The 22,236-nt window shown below is 43.4% G+C and overlaps 1 protein-coding gene across 1 annotated transcript in view; it reads left to right on the forward strand.

Annotated features, from left to right (window-relative positions):
- The window catches only part of EEPD1 (endonuclease/exonuclease/phosphatase family domain containing 1), a 52,069-nt gene that overhangs the window by 13,451 nt on the left and 16,382 nt on the right, over positions 1–22,236 (forward strand). The window contains exon 2 of the mRNA XM_085537686.1: positions 18,364–18,415. Within this exon, the coding sequence (XP_085393812.1) occupies positions 18,364–18,415 (52 nt within the window). The remainder of the gene's footprint in view (positions 1–18,363; positions 18,416–22,236) is intronic.

The following is a 22,236-nucleotide window of genomic DNA, read 5'->3' on the forward strand; positions in this document are numbered from 1 at the left end:
GAATCTGGTAAAACAGTTACCAGGGCTCAGAGTGTAACGCTGTCACCTCTGCTCATGAGGAGTGCCTGTGTTACCTCCCTTGCTGCTTTACCACTGTGTTATCACATGTTCAGGCTGGAGAAGAAAGCAGTCTGTAGCATGACAAGGTGGAGGAAGACATGGTGTTACTGGCAGGATATCAGGTTGCAATCCCAGGGATCATCCTGTGGGCATCCTCACCTCTCTGATGCACATAGTTTGCTAAAAGCTACTTTACCCACAAAATGTAGAAAGCACATATGGAGAGAGCTGCATGAGGCATAATTTTGCATCACTGGCCCAGCCCCACTCACAAAGCACTGTATCTTCCCATCCTCACGTTCTGAAGGGTAATTGGGCTTTGCTTGTAATACCTGGCGAGCTCTGCTTTTGGCCAAGCAGGCTTTCCCATCCCCACAGAAGATTAATGTTTCTAAGGCTATTTTGTATTGAAGCTTCTGACCTAAATAAGGTTAAGAAGCTGGACTGCACAATTAGCGCTGAATGCCAGAGGAGAGGAGGGAAAAAAAAACAAAAAAGAAAGCAGAGCTGAGCTCAGGCCACTGTTCTGTGCATTCACAGGAGCTGTCTGTGTTCAGTACTCTTGCGTCCTTATGCTTTAAAGGCCATTCTTATGTCCAGACACCCCTGAGCCTGGCACGCAGGGCTACTCTTTGACTGGGAAGCTTTCAGAACTTCTTCCTATGTGTCATTGTGAAGTTTGATGCTGGGACTGTTTCCAGCTCGCCGAAGACACTTCAACATTGTTTGCTCCTAATCCCCTCCTCCTTGCGGGGTATGCTGTGTATGGAGGATAGCATGTTTTCTTGTTTGCTTTCTGTGCAGAAACACAAGCAGCAGTTCATGGGAATAGTGTAACCCCGAAACAGTGAGGAGCCAAGGCAGAGAGCAGTGGCATGGCGTGATGGTGGTACGACTGGTTGCTCCCACAGTGATGCTGAGCTATTAGGGCTGTCTCTGAGCAGGGCTCAGCATTTCTGCTTGCTGGCCTGCCATCAAGAAGCAGAACCTTTTGGCACTGTGGGCCTACTGCTTTCCATAGTGAGGAAAGGATGCTTGCTTCTTGCCACTGCTTTCTGTCACTCGGGGGATTTGCTGCTGGTTTGCTGTTTCTTTTTGTGTGCTTATAGCCAGGGGAAATAAAAGCAGGTTAATAGAGCAGGGAGAATAGGGCTTTCTACTGAACTAGCCTTTTTTCTTCCCAAATCTTAGTTCAGTGAAGAATAGCAGGTTGCTGAAATAGAAAATATATATGCACGTGACTGCACAAGGGCATCTTTTGGTGCAGAGATTTAACTTTGGAAGCTTGGATTATGTTATTTATAATCTCATTATATTGAGATAGTTGTATTATTGATCTCAAGTGGCCTCCAGGCCAGCCCACCAGAGAGCAGAAGTGAAAATTTCTTGAAGCATTCCCAAAGAGACAGAGCAAATAGAGGATGAAAAAGGAATATATCCCACATATGTTTATTTCCCTTTTTCCTGTCTTCAAGTAGCTAAGGAGCTTAGATGGAGCTGGAACTTACTCCAGTACGCAGTGCTGTGCCTCTGTTCCCTCTCATTCCCTTTCTGATATGATTTATTAGCTGTGGGCATGTGGAGTGCTAAAGGAATTGATCTGAGGGGAGAGGAGGCTGGGGTGGGATTAAAGCTGTGGTCTGAAGTGTGATAGAGGAGCTCAGTAGTTTGATTTTCAATTCAGGATCTCCCTTCCTATTTGTTAGAACCTGGGATAAGCTTTACCCATAGATACCAGTCAGCTACACAGGAATCCTGACATTGATTTCTACATCTGTATGCCATCATCTTTACAAGGCTGGGCACTGCCAGTGCTAAAAGTTCATAAACTATGAATATAGCTCCTAAAAGCAAGGGGATTAATAACTTGGAGCTACATGTACCAATTGTTCAGACTATTGTGATCCATAACCTGAAACCTCTTGCATTCCTCCCTTGCAGCATTGTCTGGTGGAAGAGAAAAAGCTGTTGTCTGCTCAAAGCAAGCTGAAACAGAGAGGGCAGGATGTTTCCCAGCCAGATTCCATATCCAATGAGTTGAATGCAGAGATGCCTGCTGTGGGCTATGTCTTGTGCTCTGCCTCAGCTGCACCTCCTCCAGTTTGCCCACATTTCACATCCTGCTGATGTGATGGGCGTTTCCCTTCTTGAAAGAGCCTTTCAGAACATTGTTGTGTGTTGGCATGGGGGTGGGCAGAGGGGAAAGAGAAAGTTCAACGCCCAACTCTGTTCACATAGGAAATCAGGCAGATTGCACACCATGTGAGAGATTTCTTCAGCACAGAGCTGGCAGGGTGGCAATGTTGACTAACTCTTTATAGCAGCATTTTCCTGCTGGATTGTTGATCCCAACTGAGTATTGGCTCACCTCATGTTGTTACCAAACTCCCATTGCGTGATGCATTGCGTTGGTGCCATCACCCCTGCTTACTCATTGCAAGAGACTGCAGGGCAACATAGATTTGTCTGAGTGCTTTTTATGACCAAACAAAATTCCACTGGGGCTGTGTGTGCACCTGAATAACTGCTTCTTATAAGGCTGGAAAAGACCTGAGTTGTTCTAGTCTTTCATAATCCTGTGGCAGTACCTGGTACTGAATAGTGCAGCTGTCTTTGTGTAGACAGTATGCTGTTGGCATGTTTGGCCTGTGTGGTTGGCCAGACTACAGCTGAAGGGAGGGCGGGAGGTAGGACAAGGGGCTTCAAACTAAAAGAGGGTAGGTTTAGATTAGCTATCAAGAAGAAATTCTTTACTCAGAGAGCGCTGAGGCACTGGCCCGGGCTACCCAGAGGAGCTGTGGGTGCCCCATTCCTGGAGATGTGCAAGGCCAGGTTGGATGGGGCCCTGGGCAGTCTGATCTGGTGGGCGGCCTTTCTGCTTCTTTCTTACCCTCTGCTTTTCTGGGAAAGCTGTTCTTGGTGTGACTGCATCTTGAACCCGTTACATGTGATGTGTTGTTTCTCTCTTCCTCTTGCTGCTGAAAAGAGGAGGAGATGCTAACTGCCTTTTCTCTTTTTAGCCTCCCTTCCCAAAGTGGACCCCTGTCCTTCTCCTGTGTCACTATGTGCTCTTTTCTTGAGCTTTTTCCCAGAGGATGGTGCTGCTTCATGGTGACCTCACTCAGAGCAAGATGCTGAACTGCAGTCTTGCCCTCGGCATTTTCTTTCAGTGAAGTGCTCATGAATGCTGGCATTTTTGCCTTATTCTATTTTTTCTTTCTACAGGCTCTGCTACTTGGCTGGTCTTTTCCTGTGGTTGAGGTTTGAGGCCTTGGGAAGGGGATGATTTTTATATATTTCATATATAGGCCAAAGCAGCTGTCACTTGAATAATTTTTAGATTGTTTAAACTAGTGAAAAATCTGTGAGCACCCAAGGGGCTACAGCCAGGTCTGCTGTATGACACAGCTGTTGCCATATTCTCCACGGATCATCCTCTTGGGTCTGCCATCTTCTTCTCCCTTTCCTTCTCATGATATGTCGGGTTCCACTTAGTCCATGTCAGGACATTGCTGCAATCACCACATCCCACGCCTTGTTATTATCATGCTTGAGGAGAAGCCAGCCTGGTGGGGAGGGGAAAGGCACCCCCCAGAATGCTGCTCCAGGGGGAAACATCAAGGTGTTCCTCCTTATGGGTTGTCCCAGCCACTCGAGTTTTAAAACAAAAGTAATCCCATTGGAGGAATTAATGTGTCGTCCAGTCGTGAAGCTTCAGTAGCCTCATATATGTTGCCTGGCTGCATAAAAATGCTTCGCTTTATCAAAGTAAATGGTGAGGAGAACTGGGAATTGGCTCATCAATGAAAATGAGTTTGGAGGTAGAAAGCCTTGAACTGAAGGAATAAATAAGAAAACAAATGAAATCACCTTTTTGTTGCATATGGGCTGTGCAGCAATGTTGTAATTATCCTTATTAGAAGACCGGTAAACTCTATTAACCTTTCTTACACTGTCAAGACTTGCGTAATGTCAGGCACTTTATTTTCCCCTATTAGTAAGTGAAGTAACTGTTACGAAGGTTGCATGGTTGAAGCTACTTTTCTCATTTCTCTTTAAAGCTGAAAATATATATTTCATATTTTTCTGTTCTTGATATATATGTATATATATATATATATTTTGCCTAACCAAGGGAAATAAGAGAACTTCCCCTTATTAAATCCTGCGGCAATGCAATCCCAACCACGTAATATCCGACCGAACGCTGAGACATCTGCCTTTGGCAGTTCTTATTTTTATTAGAGAGGCAGCGTTTCACTTCTTTAAGCATGAATCCTAGTAACCCTGAAGATGTCTGGCTGGATCCTTGCCGGCAGGGGTTACTTCAGTTCAGCAAATCCACTCTGCCTGGAGTTCACAGCAGCTTGCATCCACTCAGCAGCAAAGCACCTGAAGCGCTGGCCATATGCAGTGTGAGCAGGGCAAAGGAGATGACAAGAATCACATGCTTAGCAAAATGCCCGCTGTGGTCCTCACAGCCTATGTAATTCGTCCAGTGCTCTGCTTTGGGCTTTAATTTCTAATTTTTTTTTTTTAACTTTTAAATAGTGCGTGACCTTTTAAGCCTAAGCTGGAGCTGTTCAGTGTTTGGGGATTTATATGACACACTTTGAGAAAGAGGCAGCCTTAAAATACTGCTGTGTGCCTTAAGAAAATCATGATGTTTCTTGGTGCTTTCTGGTGCTTCTAACCCAGCCCTGGTCATCCGTGTGCTGAATGGCAGCAAAACTTGCCCAGTTTGGTTCGGCTGGACTTATGCTGCTAAATAACAACTGCTGGCTCCATCTTCTAAGGAGTTTTAAGGTTAGCTCCATTTCTCTTCTCCCAGTAGTTACAAGTTTTCAATTCCATGTGCCCCATTTTTGAGCACTGCTGAAAATGCTTTAGGCTTCTGTTTGATTACCTCTGCTTCCACCACCTTCACAAAAGGCTAACCTGCCTTTACATCCCCAAATTATAGTGAAAAATATAGCTAGGAAATATTTTTTCCGGAACTTAAGATAAAAATAAGCAGGAAGGCTGTTTAAAAAATAGGAGCCACGATTCGGATAGCAAAGAATAAATGCTGAAGTATTGAATAATGCATTAAGGTTTTCCTTAAATCTGAAGTGGGAGTCATTTGCACTATATAATTAGTGCTTACATAACGTGTACTCTTTCATGCATTGTGAAATCTCTAAGGGATTCATTGTACAGTGAAGTTGTCTAAGAGGACAAGGCTGTGGCTCTGTCCCACCTCCATCCCTGATGTGACACTGGACGAGTGACTTCTCTGCAGCTTCAAGCGTATTCTCAGCATCGCTTAAGAAATGTGTTTCTGAGATCCTCCCCATAGCTGTCTGTTATTCTTTCCAAGTGCACGGAGCTGATCCAGGTTAATCTGGGAGCTGCCTGTCTGTGAAATAAATTGGCTCACTTAGATGACTGCTGAATGCAGCTTACTGGATGGGAGCAGTGACTGCTTAAAGCATTATATCTACCGTTGCAAGAGAAGGTTGGGCAGCGCCCTGGCCTGTATCTGCAGAGTCCACATTGCTTACCCCCTTGGTAATGCACTTGCATATCTACCAGTGGTAGCATAAGAAGGCTCTGACTTAAAAGCACTCCAGCAGGAAAGCTGCTCAGGGGCAGCTTTGGCTTGGGGACAGATCTACGTTGTGATGTTCTCCTATGCCTGGGGACGTAAGTCTAAGCCACCAGCTCTTCCAGGAGGGCGGAGGTGCCTTTGGTGTGGGGGTTGTGGTGCCAGGCAGTGCTATGTGGTTGGGTTATATTGTCTAGCAGTCTGCTCTGCTCCTCTGGCAAGGTCCAGCCACGCCTCTTGATTCTTTGCATGGTTCGATAGCTTATCAGATTGGATCTCTTGGAGATTGACACCGCAGTGCACTCAGCCTTTTTTTTATTATGGTGACAAATACGATCATATTTGTCATAAAGAAATGGGGAAGTCATTTCCGATGCCCTTGAACTGGCATAAATTGTTCTGGAAACACATGCAGTCCTAGTTTCACTGCTGTTCTGCCTCGAGGCTCTGGAGACTCTGATGGCAGTCTGGCTGAGCTTTGGTGGAGAATTGCATCTGTTCTGACTGAGAAGAAACTGAGCTGCCTTGCTCTTTTGCACAGTCTTCAACTGCAGGAAAGCATTTACTGTGTGTCCCAGTGTACACAGTCTTTTCTGCAGTCACCAGCTGAATGATAGTTGCTAATCTGCTTTCATGATATCAACAATTACTGCCAGCAACACAAGCTACTTGGAAGTTGTTATTCCACATACAAATATTTGACAGTTTTTAAATGTCGCTGGCACCCTCCATGTAATAAACTTTGTATTTTTCTTCAGGAGGAGAATCAGGTCTTTCTCACAAGGCTCTTTATTTCAAAGCATGAGATAACTGAACAAAAAGATTACTGTGATAAGTGAATGTAAAGTAATTCAGCTGTGCTATTTTCTAAGTACATATTAGAACAAGGGAAACACTGTCAGCTCTGTTCTTTCCAGGGAATCTTTAACATGGCACATTAATAAGTCCATGCCAGAAGATAGTCTGTTGCTTAGAAGCTCAGGAGAAGCTCAGATAAAGTCTTAGGCACCCCCACATTCCTAAGGTGTGGTGGGACCATAGTTTTGTGGAGGATGAGACATCTCTTCTATAGTATTTGTCAATGGAAAGTTTTACAAGGCTACATAATCCTCCACAGAGAGCAGCTTGGATCTGGACAGCAGCTCCCAGTCTATGAAGCTTGGGAGGCAGCAGGTGAAAGGGTAACACAGGCAGTGGTGACATCCCATTATGTGAGGTGGTAGAGAGGGGAGTGCAGAAACTTCTTGGCTTCTTTGCTGAGCATCTCTGACCTTAGAATTCTGACCTGAAGAATTGTAGCAGGGGAGAGAGAGGAATACGTTATTTAACCCACCTGTCTAGTCAGATGAAGCTATTTCTGTGCCAGTAAAGCCCATTGCTGCAGCGTGCATTTGCTACACAGTGTTATTGTCTTTTATAATGGGTAATACAGTATTATGTTCTATAACAGTGTGTAATCTGGGGGAGTGGCCATAGTGGCAGATGGTAACCCTTCAATCCAGGTCTTGGAGAAACACGACTGAAGCAGCAGAAGCCTTATGAAGTCCAACTAGAAGCACGTGGCTGAACACTGTGGGTGAAATGACCCCTTGCTTTAATACAACTGGGCAGTTGGCTTCTTTACTCAGGGGCTGGTGTAACACTTGAAGAGTTTATATTGAGGCACGTGGCGTCTTATATTTTTTAGAGGTTCTCAAGATGCAGCTGGGTGAAACCACAGCTGACATAATGATAGTTCCCCGTGATAGTCACAATGCTGAGGGAGTTGTTGCTTCAGATGGTCCTTTCTGACCAGTGTTTATTTGTGGTTCTCTGCTACTCCTGGAGACAGACATTCAGGACCTGGTTGCTTTACCACACTTAATTTCTAGGAATTTTCTGAGCAGCAGTAGAGAAAAAGTGAATGGTAGTACCCAGTGAAATAGGCCATAGCTTGCTCTGCTGTGCACTTGTTGCGTGATTTCATTTTGAGCAGTCTGTCCCTTCTTAGTGTAGCTGTGCTGGGAAATCATGCCAGCAGTCTGAGCAGACGCTGCTTGGAAGGCAGCAGTAGTCTGTGAGTGTGTGGAGTCAGGCAGTTTTCCTGACTTTGAGAACCAGCGAAGGATGACATTCGCTCCTGGATTAGAGTTACAGATATGTGAAACATCCCCTGGAGGTTTCAATGAAAACCTTTCCATGTCCCTCTGATACTCAGAGCAAAGGCTATGAGAGGTTGTGGCTTTTGGCTAACCAGAAGCATGCACTTCATTTACTATAGGGAAAACAACTGAGTTGATAGATTGTCTGGTTTGCTATTTGGGCAAGCCTATAAATGACACTTCAAATGCCCATAGGCTCCATTCCCTGTTCTGTCGCAATATAAAGCTGTTAGGATATTTTGTATTTAATTCTTGCCTTTTAGCTTCTCCCTCTTTTGTGCTTTTCTTATCTGATTTATGCTTTCTTCAGGTGTAACCTCAGTATCGGCAGATAGTTATATCCTGAACATAAACATCTTAGCATTTCTGGTGGCCTAAGTGTGTAGCATCTCTGGAAGCAAAATTCCTCATGATTTGATGTCAGCTCTGTTTACGAGTGTCTCATTTATTTGGCTTTGGTGGTGTGCTTGAAAGTGACAGGCTTGGGTGCCTGCAAAATGGAGGAGTGTTACCTTTGTTGGTGTGCAGGACTTGGGTTTTCTGCCTTTGCTCCCTCTGGCCAGCTTCTTTTCACAGTTTTCAATTTCCTCACATCTTGAAATGTGCAGTTGACCTCGGTTTTAGGAGGTTGCATGCTATTTCACACTGCTCCAGAGCTTGGGTTCCAAATTACTGTGGTTTCATATTATTTTTTTAAAGCAAAGTGGGCTGGCCAAGTGTCAGTTTTGAGGAAGTCTTGTCTATCACGTCCTTTTTCCACCATATGGCATAGAGACTATAATGAGAACAAGCCAGTTGTTAGCAGTCAATCCTGCCACCATCTGTGTTCTTTGAGCCGTAGATAGATGTGCTGACTGACACGTTAAGCCCCACCAAAGTGGAAACGTTGCATTGTAAGGCTGGGCCTGCAGTGGGGGCTTTGGCAGGGTAGGTCTACATGAGCACTGTTTTGTCAGGTGAACTGGTAGATCTATATTGGAAACTTATTATTTGCCAGTGGTGGCAAGGTTTTGGTCACCTTGACAAATCTTTTCTCTATCCTTTGGCTCACACGCACGGCATGCGTGATGCTGACTGAGGTGGATAAACATGGAGGAGGTACATGCATCTTACGAGGCCTGCATTTGTGTGTGCAGATGTGTTCAGTTTTGCGCTCTTGGCTGTGTTAGCTTGTGCTTTGTGAGGCAGATTTGAGCTTGTATGAATCAGATTCACAGTTATCTTAGTCATGCCTGATGCGAGCTGTGGATGAGACCTTGCTGGTCAGGACTGTGGACTTTCTGCTTTAAATATTTGCTGGGTGCTGGTAATAGTACAGCGCCACGATAATCTTTAAGTAAGCATGTTCAAATCTACATATATATATATATATGTATGTATATAGGAGTACCTCCTTATTGTTTATGTCAGCACTTTCCTCCTTACCCAACTCTTCTTTAGCACACAGTCTTCTCAATAAAATGCTCATATGAAACTCACAATTGTGGAACTCTGCCAGCCTCTTAAAAGTATGTGTCAACGTTTGGGTGTTATCTCTTTGTTAAGAGTATATTATAAAAGACTGCAAAGTTCTGTATTCAGATTCAGCCAGGCAGCTTCAATACTCTTCATTTAATGCCAGACTTTACTGGCACTCAGAATGAGTCTTGGTTAAGTACCACCAAACTACAGTCTCGCTCTGGGACACACGTTTAGTAGGGTGACCTGGCTTCCAGTAAGGTTTTTAAATGACAAACCCCTATCTCATGGACAAGTATATGCATGTATGACAAGGAAATATTGCATTAAGTTTCTGAGCATGATAGCATTTAACATATCTTAAATCACGTTTTGTTGATTCCCAAGTTTAACTCTGTTTTGCAGGGACGCAAAGGTAAATCCTTCAAATATAGCACCTGATAATTGCTTTGCATCCCAACCCCACAGAGTTTTATCCATAGCTTTGTTCTGTGTGGCAGGATGATAGTGTAGTATTATGCTCACTCCCAAACATGCCCATGTGATTTAATTAAGGACTAGTCAGTTTTTCCAGCAGAATTGAGCTGGAAAAGCTGCCATTTCTGGAACAAGGAGGCCCTACCAGACAGGGAATGATTCAGAAGACCCAGAAAAAGAGCCAAATGCCAGACAGCACTTACATTATCAGATAATGCCTATATTTGGAAGCTCTAAGTCACCTTTGATTTTATGGGTTTCTATTTTTTCTGTTAAATCTTGGTCTCCTCCATTGTTGGACAGACTTGAACAGTTCAGTGCAAGTTAAGTAACTTGTCCATGTCCAGTTTTAATGACTCAGAGGAAATCAGTGTTGCTGCAAACACAGCGCTCTTTGTAAGCTGCTGTCTTCCTGCAAGATCATGAGGAAGCAGACTTGCTTTGAAAAGTTTTTTAAAAAACAGTAATTTATCCTAAAACTGTGAACAGTATATAGGGCATTTTCCATAATTTGAAGCCTGCTGGGTATGAGACAAACCAGTTTGAAGGGTGATGTTATTTTCTTATTACAAGAAATGCGATATGGAAGAGGGAGAATGCATTTCAGCACACTACAAATGAAATGGAAAGCCACCCTCTCTCTTTTCAAAGTACGTGGTTGGTATTCTGTTTGGTTGTTTGCTGTCTGTCACAAGTGATTTGAAGCAACCAGCATACTTTTTATGAGTAAATATGGCTGTCATCTGATTGCTTTTCTAACTTACAGTAGTGTTCTCCTGTGCTGCCTGAATTATGGTGTAGCCAAGGTCTTGGCACAGGAGTAATGCGTGAAGGTGTAAATGGAAGTGGAGATGGAAAAGTCTTCTGTATTTCCCACCCCGAGTTGTGAATGATTTTGGAAGTTAAGCTGTGTTGCCAGTATCTGCACCTGATTCTTGATGACAGATACATGAAGACAAGGTAGCTAACTTCTGTATAATTTAATACATGCATTTGATTTGCTTGCTTTTTATTTACTGGGCGGCTACTCTATAATTATTGGATTACTGGCAGTCTCAGGCCCTCTGCAGTTTGATTGCGTGCATTTGGGAATTTGAGGGTTATTATCAGCTGTGTAGTAGATTTAAAAATATCTTTTAAAATTGAAAATAAAATAAAAATCAACAAATAATGAGTTAGAACAGAACGATCCTTTCAAGCCATTTGTCTAATTAACCTTTGCGTCTCAGGAATTGGTTTTGCTTCTGTTCAGTCAAGTGCAATGTGTCTCAGCCCTTAACAACCAACATCCCTTCCGAGGACCTTGGAAGCCTTCCACAGTACTTACTTTTGTAACTGCTGCCACTGTCTTGGCATTGCACCAGCTTGCAGAGACACAGTTGGAGAAGAACAGGAAAGGGTAAGTCGACAGCAGAAGAAAAGTCTGTGGGATGGCATCCAACTTAGCAAAGTGTTTGCAGAAAGTGCCGTGCATTCTGGGCTGATGCTTTCAGTACCCTGAACTGAGGTAGGATAGCAAATGTGTGAACATAATGAGTGAAAGTCGAATACTTATGTATGCACCCAAAAGGATTCCCCTATAACTTCCTCTAGTTTAAAAGCTTGAGGGAGTCTTCAGAAAGGGAGATTTTTCGCAAGTGGAAATGAATAGATGATAGCCATTCTCCTTCTCTCTTTCCTGAAAAAGGAAGGAGCGATGTCTGTGAGATGATCTGGTATCTGGAGGATAATTTAAAGAGGATGCTTCTCTGCTGCTCTTAGTCCCCTCTACAATAGAAACCTCCAGAATTTACAGAAGGGTGGTGCTGAATGTCAGCGTCTCACTACCCTGCAGGTATATTTTCTGGATTAGAAAAGGAATTGTGTTCTAATGGAAATTAGTATCTTTAGAGTCACAGAGAAGCTGGGGGTTCTGAGCAGCTCCCTTCTTAATTTTGCTGTAAATATCATCTTTGTTATAGCAGCACATTGCAGAGAGTAGTAATGTGTTTTCTGCTCGATTTGTCATCGCCAGGAACAGCAATTCTATAAAATAGAGCACAAGCTCTTCTGCAGTGGTTTGGATCATGTACCAGCCATTCTGCTGCAGTGTTAATGGTTCCGGCTCTACTCCCCCTACTGACATAAGAAATGTCTGTAGCAGCACGGATTTTGTCCCTTTGGAGAAAGCTTGGACTGGGTGATCCTGAGAGGAAGAAAAGAAGATGTGCGGGTCTCATTTTCCATCTAAACACCAGGAAGCTTCCATCTAAGCATAAGGAAGCACTACGTTGCTGTACAAATGCCAGAGCGCTAGCACAGGCTGCCCAGAGACTGTGAGGTCTCCTCCTTGGAGATCTCCAAAAGCCACGTGGATGTGGGCCTGAGCACCCTGCTGTGGGTCTCCCTTCTTGGGCAGGGATTGGAGCAGGTGACCCTGGAGGTCCCTACCAACCTCAGCTGCTGTTGGTTGTGGTTTGGGTTATTTCATGAGCATGCCTTAGTACCGTCCAGGGTGCTAGGGAGAAGCTTGGTGTTCTTGCAACTTTACTTTCTGTTGTGCACTCGTGCTTTGAGAATATCTGCAGTCTGGGGTTTATGAATCATCATTCCGCTATTGCAACAGCGTAGCAGTGCTGAGGCCAGAGCATCGGTTAAGCATAAATCAGACCTTTGGTATAAAAAACATTGGTCCTGCAAAATGATGGCCCCACCTCTGCAGGTGTCAGAAGGAGTATGGGAAGGGAAGAGCTGCATGCAAGAGAAAATGCAGAGAGAATTACTGAAATGGGGGGAAAAAAGGTAGTAAACTACTTCAGTTGCGTACAGTCTGTTAGCTTGGATAATGCTGCCATTTCGCCCTCTGATGCTCAGTACTGAGCATCCATAATTCATGCTTTCCCCCTTTTAGTTCCATTACAGCTTCCTTTCTCTCCATAACAAATACTCCAGCCACTCACATAATGTAATAGGATCCATGAATGCAAACATCGAGGGAGCAGCTTTTGTCTGCCTGGCATTATGCTGCGGCTTTGCCCGATGGATTTCAACTTCTCTGTTCCTTCCATTTACTCCTAGTTCCATTCCCAGCTGCAGAGCCTTGATGTGCTTTTTGGTTTTAAACCTGTGGGCAGGCAAATCAGTGGTGACTAGACATCAAGGAACAACTGCTTTCATCCAAGACAGGAAACTGCAGGAGAGCTCCCCTAAATAGATATGTATGTGTGTGTGTATTTCCCTGTCAGACTTCATGCGTGTAGATGGAGGAAGTTCACGAGGATGAAAGTCATTAAGTCTGCTTATTTTCATACTGCTGATTTTGTTGCTTTGTCTGCTTTTGTTGTTAGAACGTGTGAGAGAAAAGAGAAGTTTGAGAATTGAACGCACTAGCAAAAATGCGAGAGAGTTCTTCACGATGTGTGCGTTAACGTGTCCGCCTTGTCACCACAGCTGGAGGCACAATGCTGAGCTCACTGTCTGTGGTCAGTGCCAGGCAGCAGCACAGCTTGCTGCTCAGGGTCAGAGCTGGAGCTGGTGCTCAGATGTGTGCCCCGAGGCATCTCATGGAGCTGGATGTCGGTTGTTCTGCTGCTGGGGGTCTGCAGCTGCCCAAAGCCCTGGCCTGAGAAGCACAGTCTTGGTTTTCCTCTGTGTCACTTTTTGTCTGCTCTCTTTCTCCACTCTGCATGAAAGGAGCCAAAGAAGCACCTGCTCGGTTCTTCAGCTTCTGGCCATACTTAAAACAATTAAAAAAGCAGTTAATCACAGTCCTTCACGTTGCCCTGGCTGCCGTGGGTTGTGCCTCCATCTCCCAACCACCACAGTAAGCACACAGTTGCAAGAGCCACTTCCATAACCCATCACCATGATCATCATCAAGGACTTCAGTTGTAAGCAGCTCTTCTGGATGTTTAAAAGATCAGTTCAGGGATGTGTAAACCTACCGTAAAACTTCATCGTGGGCCAAGAAATGGTTAGGGGATCTTAAGAATAAGTGGAAGAAGTTTGTGGAGTGGAAGGGAGGAAGTAGGGAATGGTTTAATAATACTTAAATGAGTGGTTTTTGCATAAGCTATTTATAATAATGTCTGCGAGGGTTGAGACTAGATGATCTTGATGGTGCTTTTCAACCTAGGTCATTCTATGATTCTAGATGAAGTGAGATTTGATTTGATACTGCCATCCTCAGAGGTAGGGTCTAGGAAACAAAGAGAAGTGAAATAGCCTTTTTTGTTGTTAACTTAAGTCAGGCGTATGGGCTAATACCGTGGAGTTTTGGGAAAGCCTCAAGCCCTGAGCAAAGATTTATAACCTTGCAAAATGAACTGAGATTGGTTCTCAGTTCGTGCTGCTGACAGATGAGAAACCCAGCTCGGTGTGCAGGCTGCTGTTGAAAGTAGAAAGGCCCACAGAAGATCATTACTTACAGTACTATGTACTCTAAGGGACCCACAAGCAGGAGGCAGCCAGCAGAGCCAGAGGGTGGTTCTTAGGAAGGCCTTGGCATTACCTGGTGTAAGGAACCTGCTTTGGCAGGGGAGTTGGATTTGATGATCTCTGGAGGTCCCTTCCAACCCCTACGATTCTGTGGTTCTGTGATTGCAAGAGCAAAGGCGGCTTGTACGCGGTGGCAACTCAAGCAGGGAAGTGAAGTGCAGTGCAAATATGTGGTGATGGGTTGTGGTGACAAGGAATGCCCCATCCAGCAAGGAATGTATCAGCAAGTCTGTGGTAGTGGGAACAGCTTTATTCCTGCAGGGGGTAGATGGGATTCAAGAGAGGAGCCCAGTCCCACTTCTCAATAAGTAGAATATTTTCAGGAAAGGATTGCAACACTACCCCTCTGTGCAGAAATATTGTGTAGCTATAGGCATTCACTCAGCACCATGACTAATCTTCTGGAAACGCTAAGGAATTCCCTTAGAGAAGGAATGCCATGCATCACCCTCAGCCAAAAAAAAGAAGTCGTCATGTGTTTCCTTGACAGCACATCATGTTTATGTATTTTTACTGCTGTAGGAGAGTTCTTCGTTCTGATTACTCCAAGGATGTATCAAGTATTTCGAGTATGGTCAAGGTGCAAGGATATTAAATGTCAGTAGTTTTGTTTGAAGGGATGACAGAGAGTAATTGAGTCAGTAAGTACTTTCAGAATAGTTTCGGATACAGCCAGGGCCGCTTTCGTCATGTCAGTGCAGTTACTTGAAGTGTAGATCTATTACTAGTGTACTTGAAAGCTGGTGGATTAGAGCAGGCGCTCTGGTAACCAAAAGGTTTTAGAGAGCTCGTTTTTCTCCAGCTTTTTTCTTGAGCTGAGGATGCTGCAGCTGAGGATGAAATCAAAGACCGTAGGGTATTTAAACAGTGCACATAAAGGCAATTTGGAACAGACAGCAAGAGCCTGGGATCAGCGTAATCTTTTAGTAACTGACTTTGCTTTTCTGCTTCATCAGAACTGTCTCCCAGTTGCCAAGCAGCAATGTTCCCTTCTGCATTGAAATCCTCTGCAGACATATAAGCTACAAACACCACATGTGGGTATGTGCTGCTTCCAGTGTTTGTGGGATTGCTGATGGACTGCTTTTTCTCAAAGCGTGAAACCTCCAATGCAGCACCTCTGAAAGAAGCTGCATGTCTAAGCTGACCTTGCAGAAAGCAGCACATAGAAACATTAGTCGGAGCTGCTGTAAGAGATAGTAGTAAATAACTGGCCGTGAAGCATAATTTTCCAGGCTGTGGTTCAGTGACAGTGCTTCAAGGGAAGAAGCTTCTTGTGTGATATATGGAGGGTGTATGTCACCTGAGTGGAAAACAATGAGGAGATTTCATAAGATAACTCAGAAAACACCGATCTCTGTAAGTTTAGAACAGTAGTGGAAAGCCCTTTCTTAGTGAGAGTCAAACACAAGCCACCAAAACTGTTGTTGCAAGTCTTGGAACAGCTTAGAATTCACTTTTGCTGTATCCCTACAGGACATGAATGTTTAGAGGGGGGGCTCTTCACCTCCAAGCGAAAGTACAGCACCCTTGTAAATACGATGAGATAAAGTGAAAAGGATTCATCCTTCTTATTTTATTACTTGTTTTTCTCTAACTCGGTGTAAATTGTTTTAAATACAAACACACCGGCTTGAGGAATTTTTGCGGGGTTTTTTGACTGTAAATGGGAGGGTAGGTCTGTGCAATAAGATGTTTATCTCTACTGAAAACAGTACTTGTATTTTGGCTGTCTATTTCGTCTTTCATCTGCAGCTGTTGAGTGTCGGGTAGTCCACAATTAATGTTTGTGAAATAGATCAGTAAATTGTTAGAAGCATCAGCAACATCAGGTGATGAATTTTGCCTTTAATGATCAAGCATTCAGAGTTTCAGGCAACGGCAGCCTTCAAAAGGAAAATAAAAAAGTAATTTGTGTAATTACAAAGCTGCTGTACAGCTTTTGAAAGGGGGTGGCAAATTGCAAGCTTTCACTGCGTGCACACGGACTTGAAGCAGTCTTTGTAGAACTCCCACTGGCTGTCAGCACTCTGAATTTCTCCATACATGCGTGCTAGACTTCTTCCCTCTTGCCTTTCCTGTGCTTCTCCAGAATGTACTGCGCCAGAGGCTGGGCACCCAACACTAAGAGGTGAGCCATGAATTCAGAGGCGGGCCTTGATTGTGGCTGCATCAACACTACCTACATTATTTGGAGAATAGTGATATCCATGATATATAAGCCAAAGTTCCTTCCGAAGTTCAGGGCAGCGCACATTCTTGCAGTATTTTTAAATGGAGGTCTCTCATTGCTTCTGTACTTCAGTGGATTACCTTTTGTTCCTGATCATCTCCCTGTTCATTGGATCATAAAATGGCTTGGGTTGGAAGGGACCTCAAGGATCACCAAGCTCCAACCCTCCTGCCTCAGGCAGGGCCACCAACCTTCATGTTTAATACTAGACCAGGCTGCCCAAAGCCCCATCCAACCTGGCCTTGAACACCTCCAAGGATGGAGCATCCACAACCATTTCTGAACCACCTCCCGTCCTCTCTGTCTTAGGTTTTAGAGGTTGGGAATTGATGGTCTGGGGATATATTATAATTCTCTGGATGTTGGCTTTTTGTGATGCTTTTGAAGATGTCTGAAATGTGGAAATACATTAAAGTGTAAAGACATTTGCACTGAGGGGTTTAGGCTGCGAATACTTGTAATGGAAAGCACTGTAGTACAATAGAAGGAGGGACATACATGATTAATGTATAGGACATTGGTGGATTTTCCAGAATTATGCAATATTGCTCTAAGGTTCAGAGAGCCTGATAAAACTTCTTGTAGTAGTGCATGGCAGATTATATCCTCCGGTAGACTGCTACAACAGCTCTGCACCCTGTATTGAAGATGAACTTCTTAATGTAGTGGCTCTTTGCTGTGACTGCCTAGAGTCATGAGAGTCATTTAAACAATGTTTATATGCATCATTTGACTCTTCCACTGCAACACGAAGGTTTGTGTCACCCTGAGTAAAGGAAGTTTTCCTTGGTTTTACAAGGGTAATATACTGAGCAAGTGTTTTTGAGATAGGGTAAGGTCATTAAGGGAATCTGTTACCTAAATTGTGCATCTGTTGGACATCGTGCATGGAAAAATCACTGTTGTTTTGTACTGGAAAAGACTGAAGGATGAGTTCAGTGTAGAATGCAGTGACTTGAAAAGAATGGGGAATTGACACTAGTGAGATGTGAATGGTTTGAACAACTGTAGAGTTTCATCTGCTTTCAGGTTCCTTTCCACCCTAGAGGCCCTTCAGTTTGGTGGGGATGCAATAAGGTCTCTTCCTGAAATTCCTTTGTCTGGGCAAGATTGTGCTTTTGTAGTAAATGGGGGCATGTACAAGTAGCTGATCTCTAAGAAGAATAGGTAATTTACAATTACTCATTAAAATGATGATGAAAATGTAGATGTGGTACAAGATTCTTCGACGTACCTTAGTTTAGCAGTGATTTTATCGGAGTAACTGGGCTTACAGGGCAAAACCCTGATGGGATAACTTGTTAAAAGTAGTTGGGTAAGCAGGTTTTAGCCTCTGGAGGTAAACAGGAAAATTTCAGTAGGTGAGGAAGTTTGGTTTTGCTTAGCAAGTGGCCTTATTGGAATAGTTGCTGATCAGTCTCTATGGCCCCTACTTTCAGTTATGCATGTTTTCCTCCTATCTCCCTCAAATTTCTTGAGCTGGGTTGTCTTAGTTACTGTATCTCATTTGTAATACTGTAAATCCCTGGGAATGGCAATTGCAAAACTCATCAGAGTTGTTGATACTGAAGAACTGAGTTGATTAAAAATGATAGAAATGTTTATATTCTTTCCCTGTGTTCAGAAGGTCCTCCAGTGTTAACTTAGGGTATTAAAAATGTAATGATTAATGCAGTTTCTCTGTAAATCAGATTCAGATGTGCATGGAAGGCATAAACCAGATCTCTTTGGGACAGCTAAATCAAAGCAAAGTAACACTGTTTCTCGGTTGCTTTATGTTATTATATTCTGAGTGCTTTTTCAACTGTACTAATATAAACTTCCAAGCGTGAAACTAAAAAGAGAAGTTCAGATCTGCTGTTACTTGTTTTTCTGTAATGCTTGCAATGGAGTGATTCACTCTTTCTTTTCTGTTGTGTTTTTTCTTACAGTATCAAGCTTTTGGCTGTGCAGGAGCTGCTCGATAGAGAAGCACTGGAAAAGGTATTTAAAATGCGTCCAGAATAGCAGTGGTAATATGTTGAAGCTCTTAAAGCGCTCTATGTTAGTTGGATTTCTTAACTCTGTGGCATAAAACAGGACCACTTTCTACCTACGTGGCACATGTAGTTGAGGGGGCAACATTTTGTCTAAGTTGTCTGTTTCTGGTGTTTTTTACATAATCTTGGAAGGTTCACAGCCACTCCTTTTGCCAAACAGGTTAATATTACCAACCTGTAGTTGTTTGCAGTAGTCAGCTTCTCTGGCATTTCACACCCAGTAAATTTCTCACCTTTTTGTCAGGCGTGTACCTCCCCTTGGCCCAAGGCCTCCGAAAACAAGGCTTAGACAGAAAAAGTGACCTCAGCCTGGTGGGAATTGCTGTTTTTGCCATTGTTTGAAGTTTTGCAGGAAGGTCTTCAGAACAACTCTGCTTCAGAAAAATGATTTTTCTAAATCGAGCTCTGAATATTTGATATCTGCTTTCATACAATGCCAAGTTCCAAGAATTTAAAAGGCCAGTTTAGCCCTCTGGAAAACAGCGCTATGGAATTATGTAAGTTTAAAGAAATGTACTTGTCTTCATTTGTTAAATACAGGAGGCTAAACGTAGCCTAGAACAAGATTCCTTGCTCTCCCTACTTGCAGGTTCAGGCGTGAGAAAGCATGCTGAGTTTTGTATTTGCGAATCATTTATCCGCATGATATTGCAGGAATGCAGAATATTATTAAATAATATTTTAATATTCATTACAAGATTGTTTTTCAGTTGGTTCCTTTTTTCATGGGAAGATTTCTGTACGTTAGCTGTGGACATGATAACCTAAAATTATTGCACAACAATTTCTAGTCTATCATTATTTCCTTGGCTACAATGATCTATGTTGGGTTTTTTTCTATTGTATAGTCTTACATATTTTATCGTTCTTACATAGTTTTCCCACCTTGGCCACTGAAAATGATCCCACCATGAGAAGCTTCGTGTTACGCAAAACCACAGCTTGATGAATTTTCTAAATCCTGATGGTTGTTAGTGGAAATTTGGCCAAAAGTCTCCCATAATTTTTTGCATTTACGTTGAGAGTTGTGAAGGCAGAATGGTTGATAGAGTGCAATTATAAGTGCTGGGTCTTAACCAGTTTGTCTTACCCTTGGTGCTGCTCGTCAGGTGTTTGCCTCTGTGGAGCGCTGCTGGCACCTTAAGTACCCCAGCAGCCCATTAATTAAACAGGAAAATAATTGATGAGCTCAGCGAAACAGGCAGGTCATGTAAGAATACAAGGCTCATCTCTACTTGGAGAAAAGTCTGTGTGGAAGATGGTATTGTTTGTGTTTGTTTTGGCCACGGACCCTCAGGCCGTCCCAGCAGGTACCTGTATAGCATGGCAAGCACGTTAACTTGCTAACCCAGCTCACCCTGGCTGTCACGGGATGGTGTTGCTGACATATTGGCATTCCTCTGCTGCAAAAGGGCTTCTGACTCTTGCCCAGGGTAGTCATGAACACAGGTGGCAGTATGCCAAGTGCTAGCTTGCCTCTATGACAGTCTCCTTCCCACAAGGGTTTGAGGCCACCCAGGCTTCAGAGAGAAGTATTTTAGGTACCCAGGTGTGCTGGTGTGCCTCATCCCACAAGGCGCTTCGTTTCTTCTGCCAGGAGCACAGCTCTGGGTCATTCTTTTTAAGTAGTAAATTAGCTCACCTTTGCTTAATTTCAGCAGAGAGAGTTCCGTTTATGTTTGCTGTTCCTCCAACCTGCATGTTTAAAAGGAAGTAGTGGGGTGGACTTCTCCATTCTTCTGCGTGTTTTGTGTGCCCGCTGCAGAAAGCACTTCCTTCATCTTTTAGTTTGGGATAGACATCCCATGCAGACTGCCTATGGTCTGCATAGCAGACTTGGGGTAAGCTGAATCCTTGCAGTATTTATTCCAGTAAAAGCAACATTTAAGCCCATGTAGAGCAGGAGACTAAACTGAAACGGGTAGGATTGCTCCCATTAGCTGCAGTCAGCCTTGGATCAGTACTTCCATGCAATTCAGTTTGGGTGTGGGTGTTATCCTTGACGTTTGCTGTGATTTTGTGTTTCAGTCACCTGTAAGTAGTTCATTTGCGTCTGGCTGTATCTCTGTGAAACTTGCTATTTTGGTAATATACAAAGCTAAAAATATCCTTGTATTCTGTCAAAAGATTCCTCTAGGCATTAACTCTGCTTCTTGAGTTCCTCTCTCCTTGAGAGTTAAGTTATTGTGGAAAGTTGAATATTCTGTACAACAACTTTCTACTTAGTAAACCACTGATGGCATTTTATAAGGCGAGCTTTCTTTTGGGATCAAGTAATGGTAAGCCATTATGTTCCTAATTGTGTATTAATAAATAAGCACACCTGCTGTTACTTGAGATGAGAAAGGACCATGCAATTTACTCCAAAGATGAAGCATTTTGCTGCTTTCCCACCTAGTAAGCACAAGTTGTGTAATTCTATCTGCTCAGCAGTTTTTAGAAGTGTGGAATTCATCTACAGAACAACAGTTGTTCTGCTTGCTGCGAGAAGTGATTTGGAGATACACCAGGTAGGCTTATGCAAGGTCGGAATTGGGGTAAGAGTGTTGAAGTTGATAGACAGATCAAGCTGCAGGAGAACAAGTTCCATGTCAAGTTCTGTCTGTGTGAGTGACTGCAAATTTCTGTTCTGTGAGCTTGGACCGAGAGGTCAGTGAAATGGAAGTAAGAAGAGAAATTGATTACCAATATGCTCACATTCTCTGTGTGGGGATTTTCACCTTCACTGGTGGAGCTTTGGAAGTCACAAATAAAAAGAGGTTGAAAGTCCTTTACCTGGTGTTGAGGTCCTGTAGCTATGAAGTGTAGGATACATTAGTCAGGCACCAGATATGGTTGTATAGCTTCTAGATGACTTAGTACATGGTATGTTTATCCACTGGGCACTAATGCTGGTGCAGACACAAAGAGCTGGGATGATAAAATCAGTAAACTGATCAGGCTTCTTCAGATAATTTTTTCTTCTCTGTACAAAAAGTTCCTCCTTTCCTTGAAGAGAGCATCTTTATCCCATTGAATAAAACTGAAAGCTGAGCACGCAAATGTAAGCAAGCAAATGCTAGAATCTGAGCTATTTTTCTTCTGACTTTTTCCCTACCAATACCAATAGCTGGAATTGTCTCCCATGGAAAGGAAGCCCATTTCCTGTGTTTTGTCACTCACTGGGAAGAGTAGATGCCTGTATGTGGGTGATGCTGCTACACACAGTGCCTTCCTGTCATGTTGAATTTTCATACCATGCCTGAGGAATCGGTGAGCCACAACTGGAGTGACTCCGAGGAGATGGCTTGATTTAGTAAGAGAATTTAGTATTCTGATCGGTAGCTACATGTCAGCAATCAGAAGTGGGGTTTGTCTGAGGGGAAATGCCTCTGAGTGTTGAACAGGGTGAGTAATTTTGTCTACTTTTACAGGGTAAAACCTGAGAGACCAGGACAAGAGGGGGTGCTTCTTTCTTTCTGGTGGCATCACGCTAACAGCAAAATTTCAGCTACTGTGAAAAATGAGCTTATAAATGCTGAGCTGCCCTGTGCATTCCCTGCTGTAGTGTTTGCCTTTCTACACGGCGCACAGAGAATTTTAACTAGAAATTTGCTTTTGTTTTCTTGATCCAGGGTACTGTTTCCTCCAGATATTATCTGAACATAAAAAGTCTGACGTCAATCGAGGTTCCAGAATTTCCAGTATGAAATGAATCTGCTGGAGGTTTTTTATTTATCTTTTGTCTGCTTTTGAGTAGATTGAGCCAGATCAGTGTTTAATCAT

Source organism: Coturnix japonica, chromosome 2, assembly GCF_054131305.1.
Source record: "Coturnix japonica strain WE chromosome 2, WE-NBRP24, whole genome shotgun sequence".
NCBI lineage: Eukaryota > Metazoa > Chordata > Aves > Galliformes > Phasianidae > Coturnix > Coturnix japonica.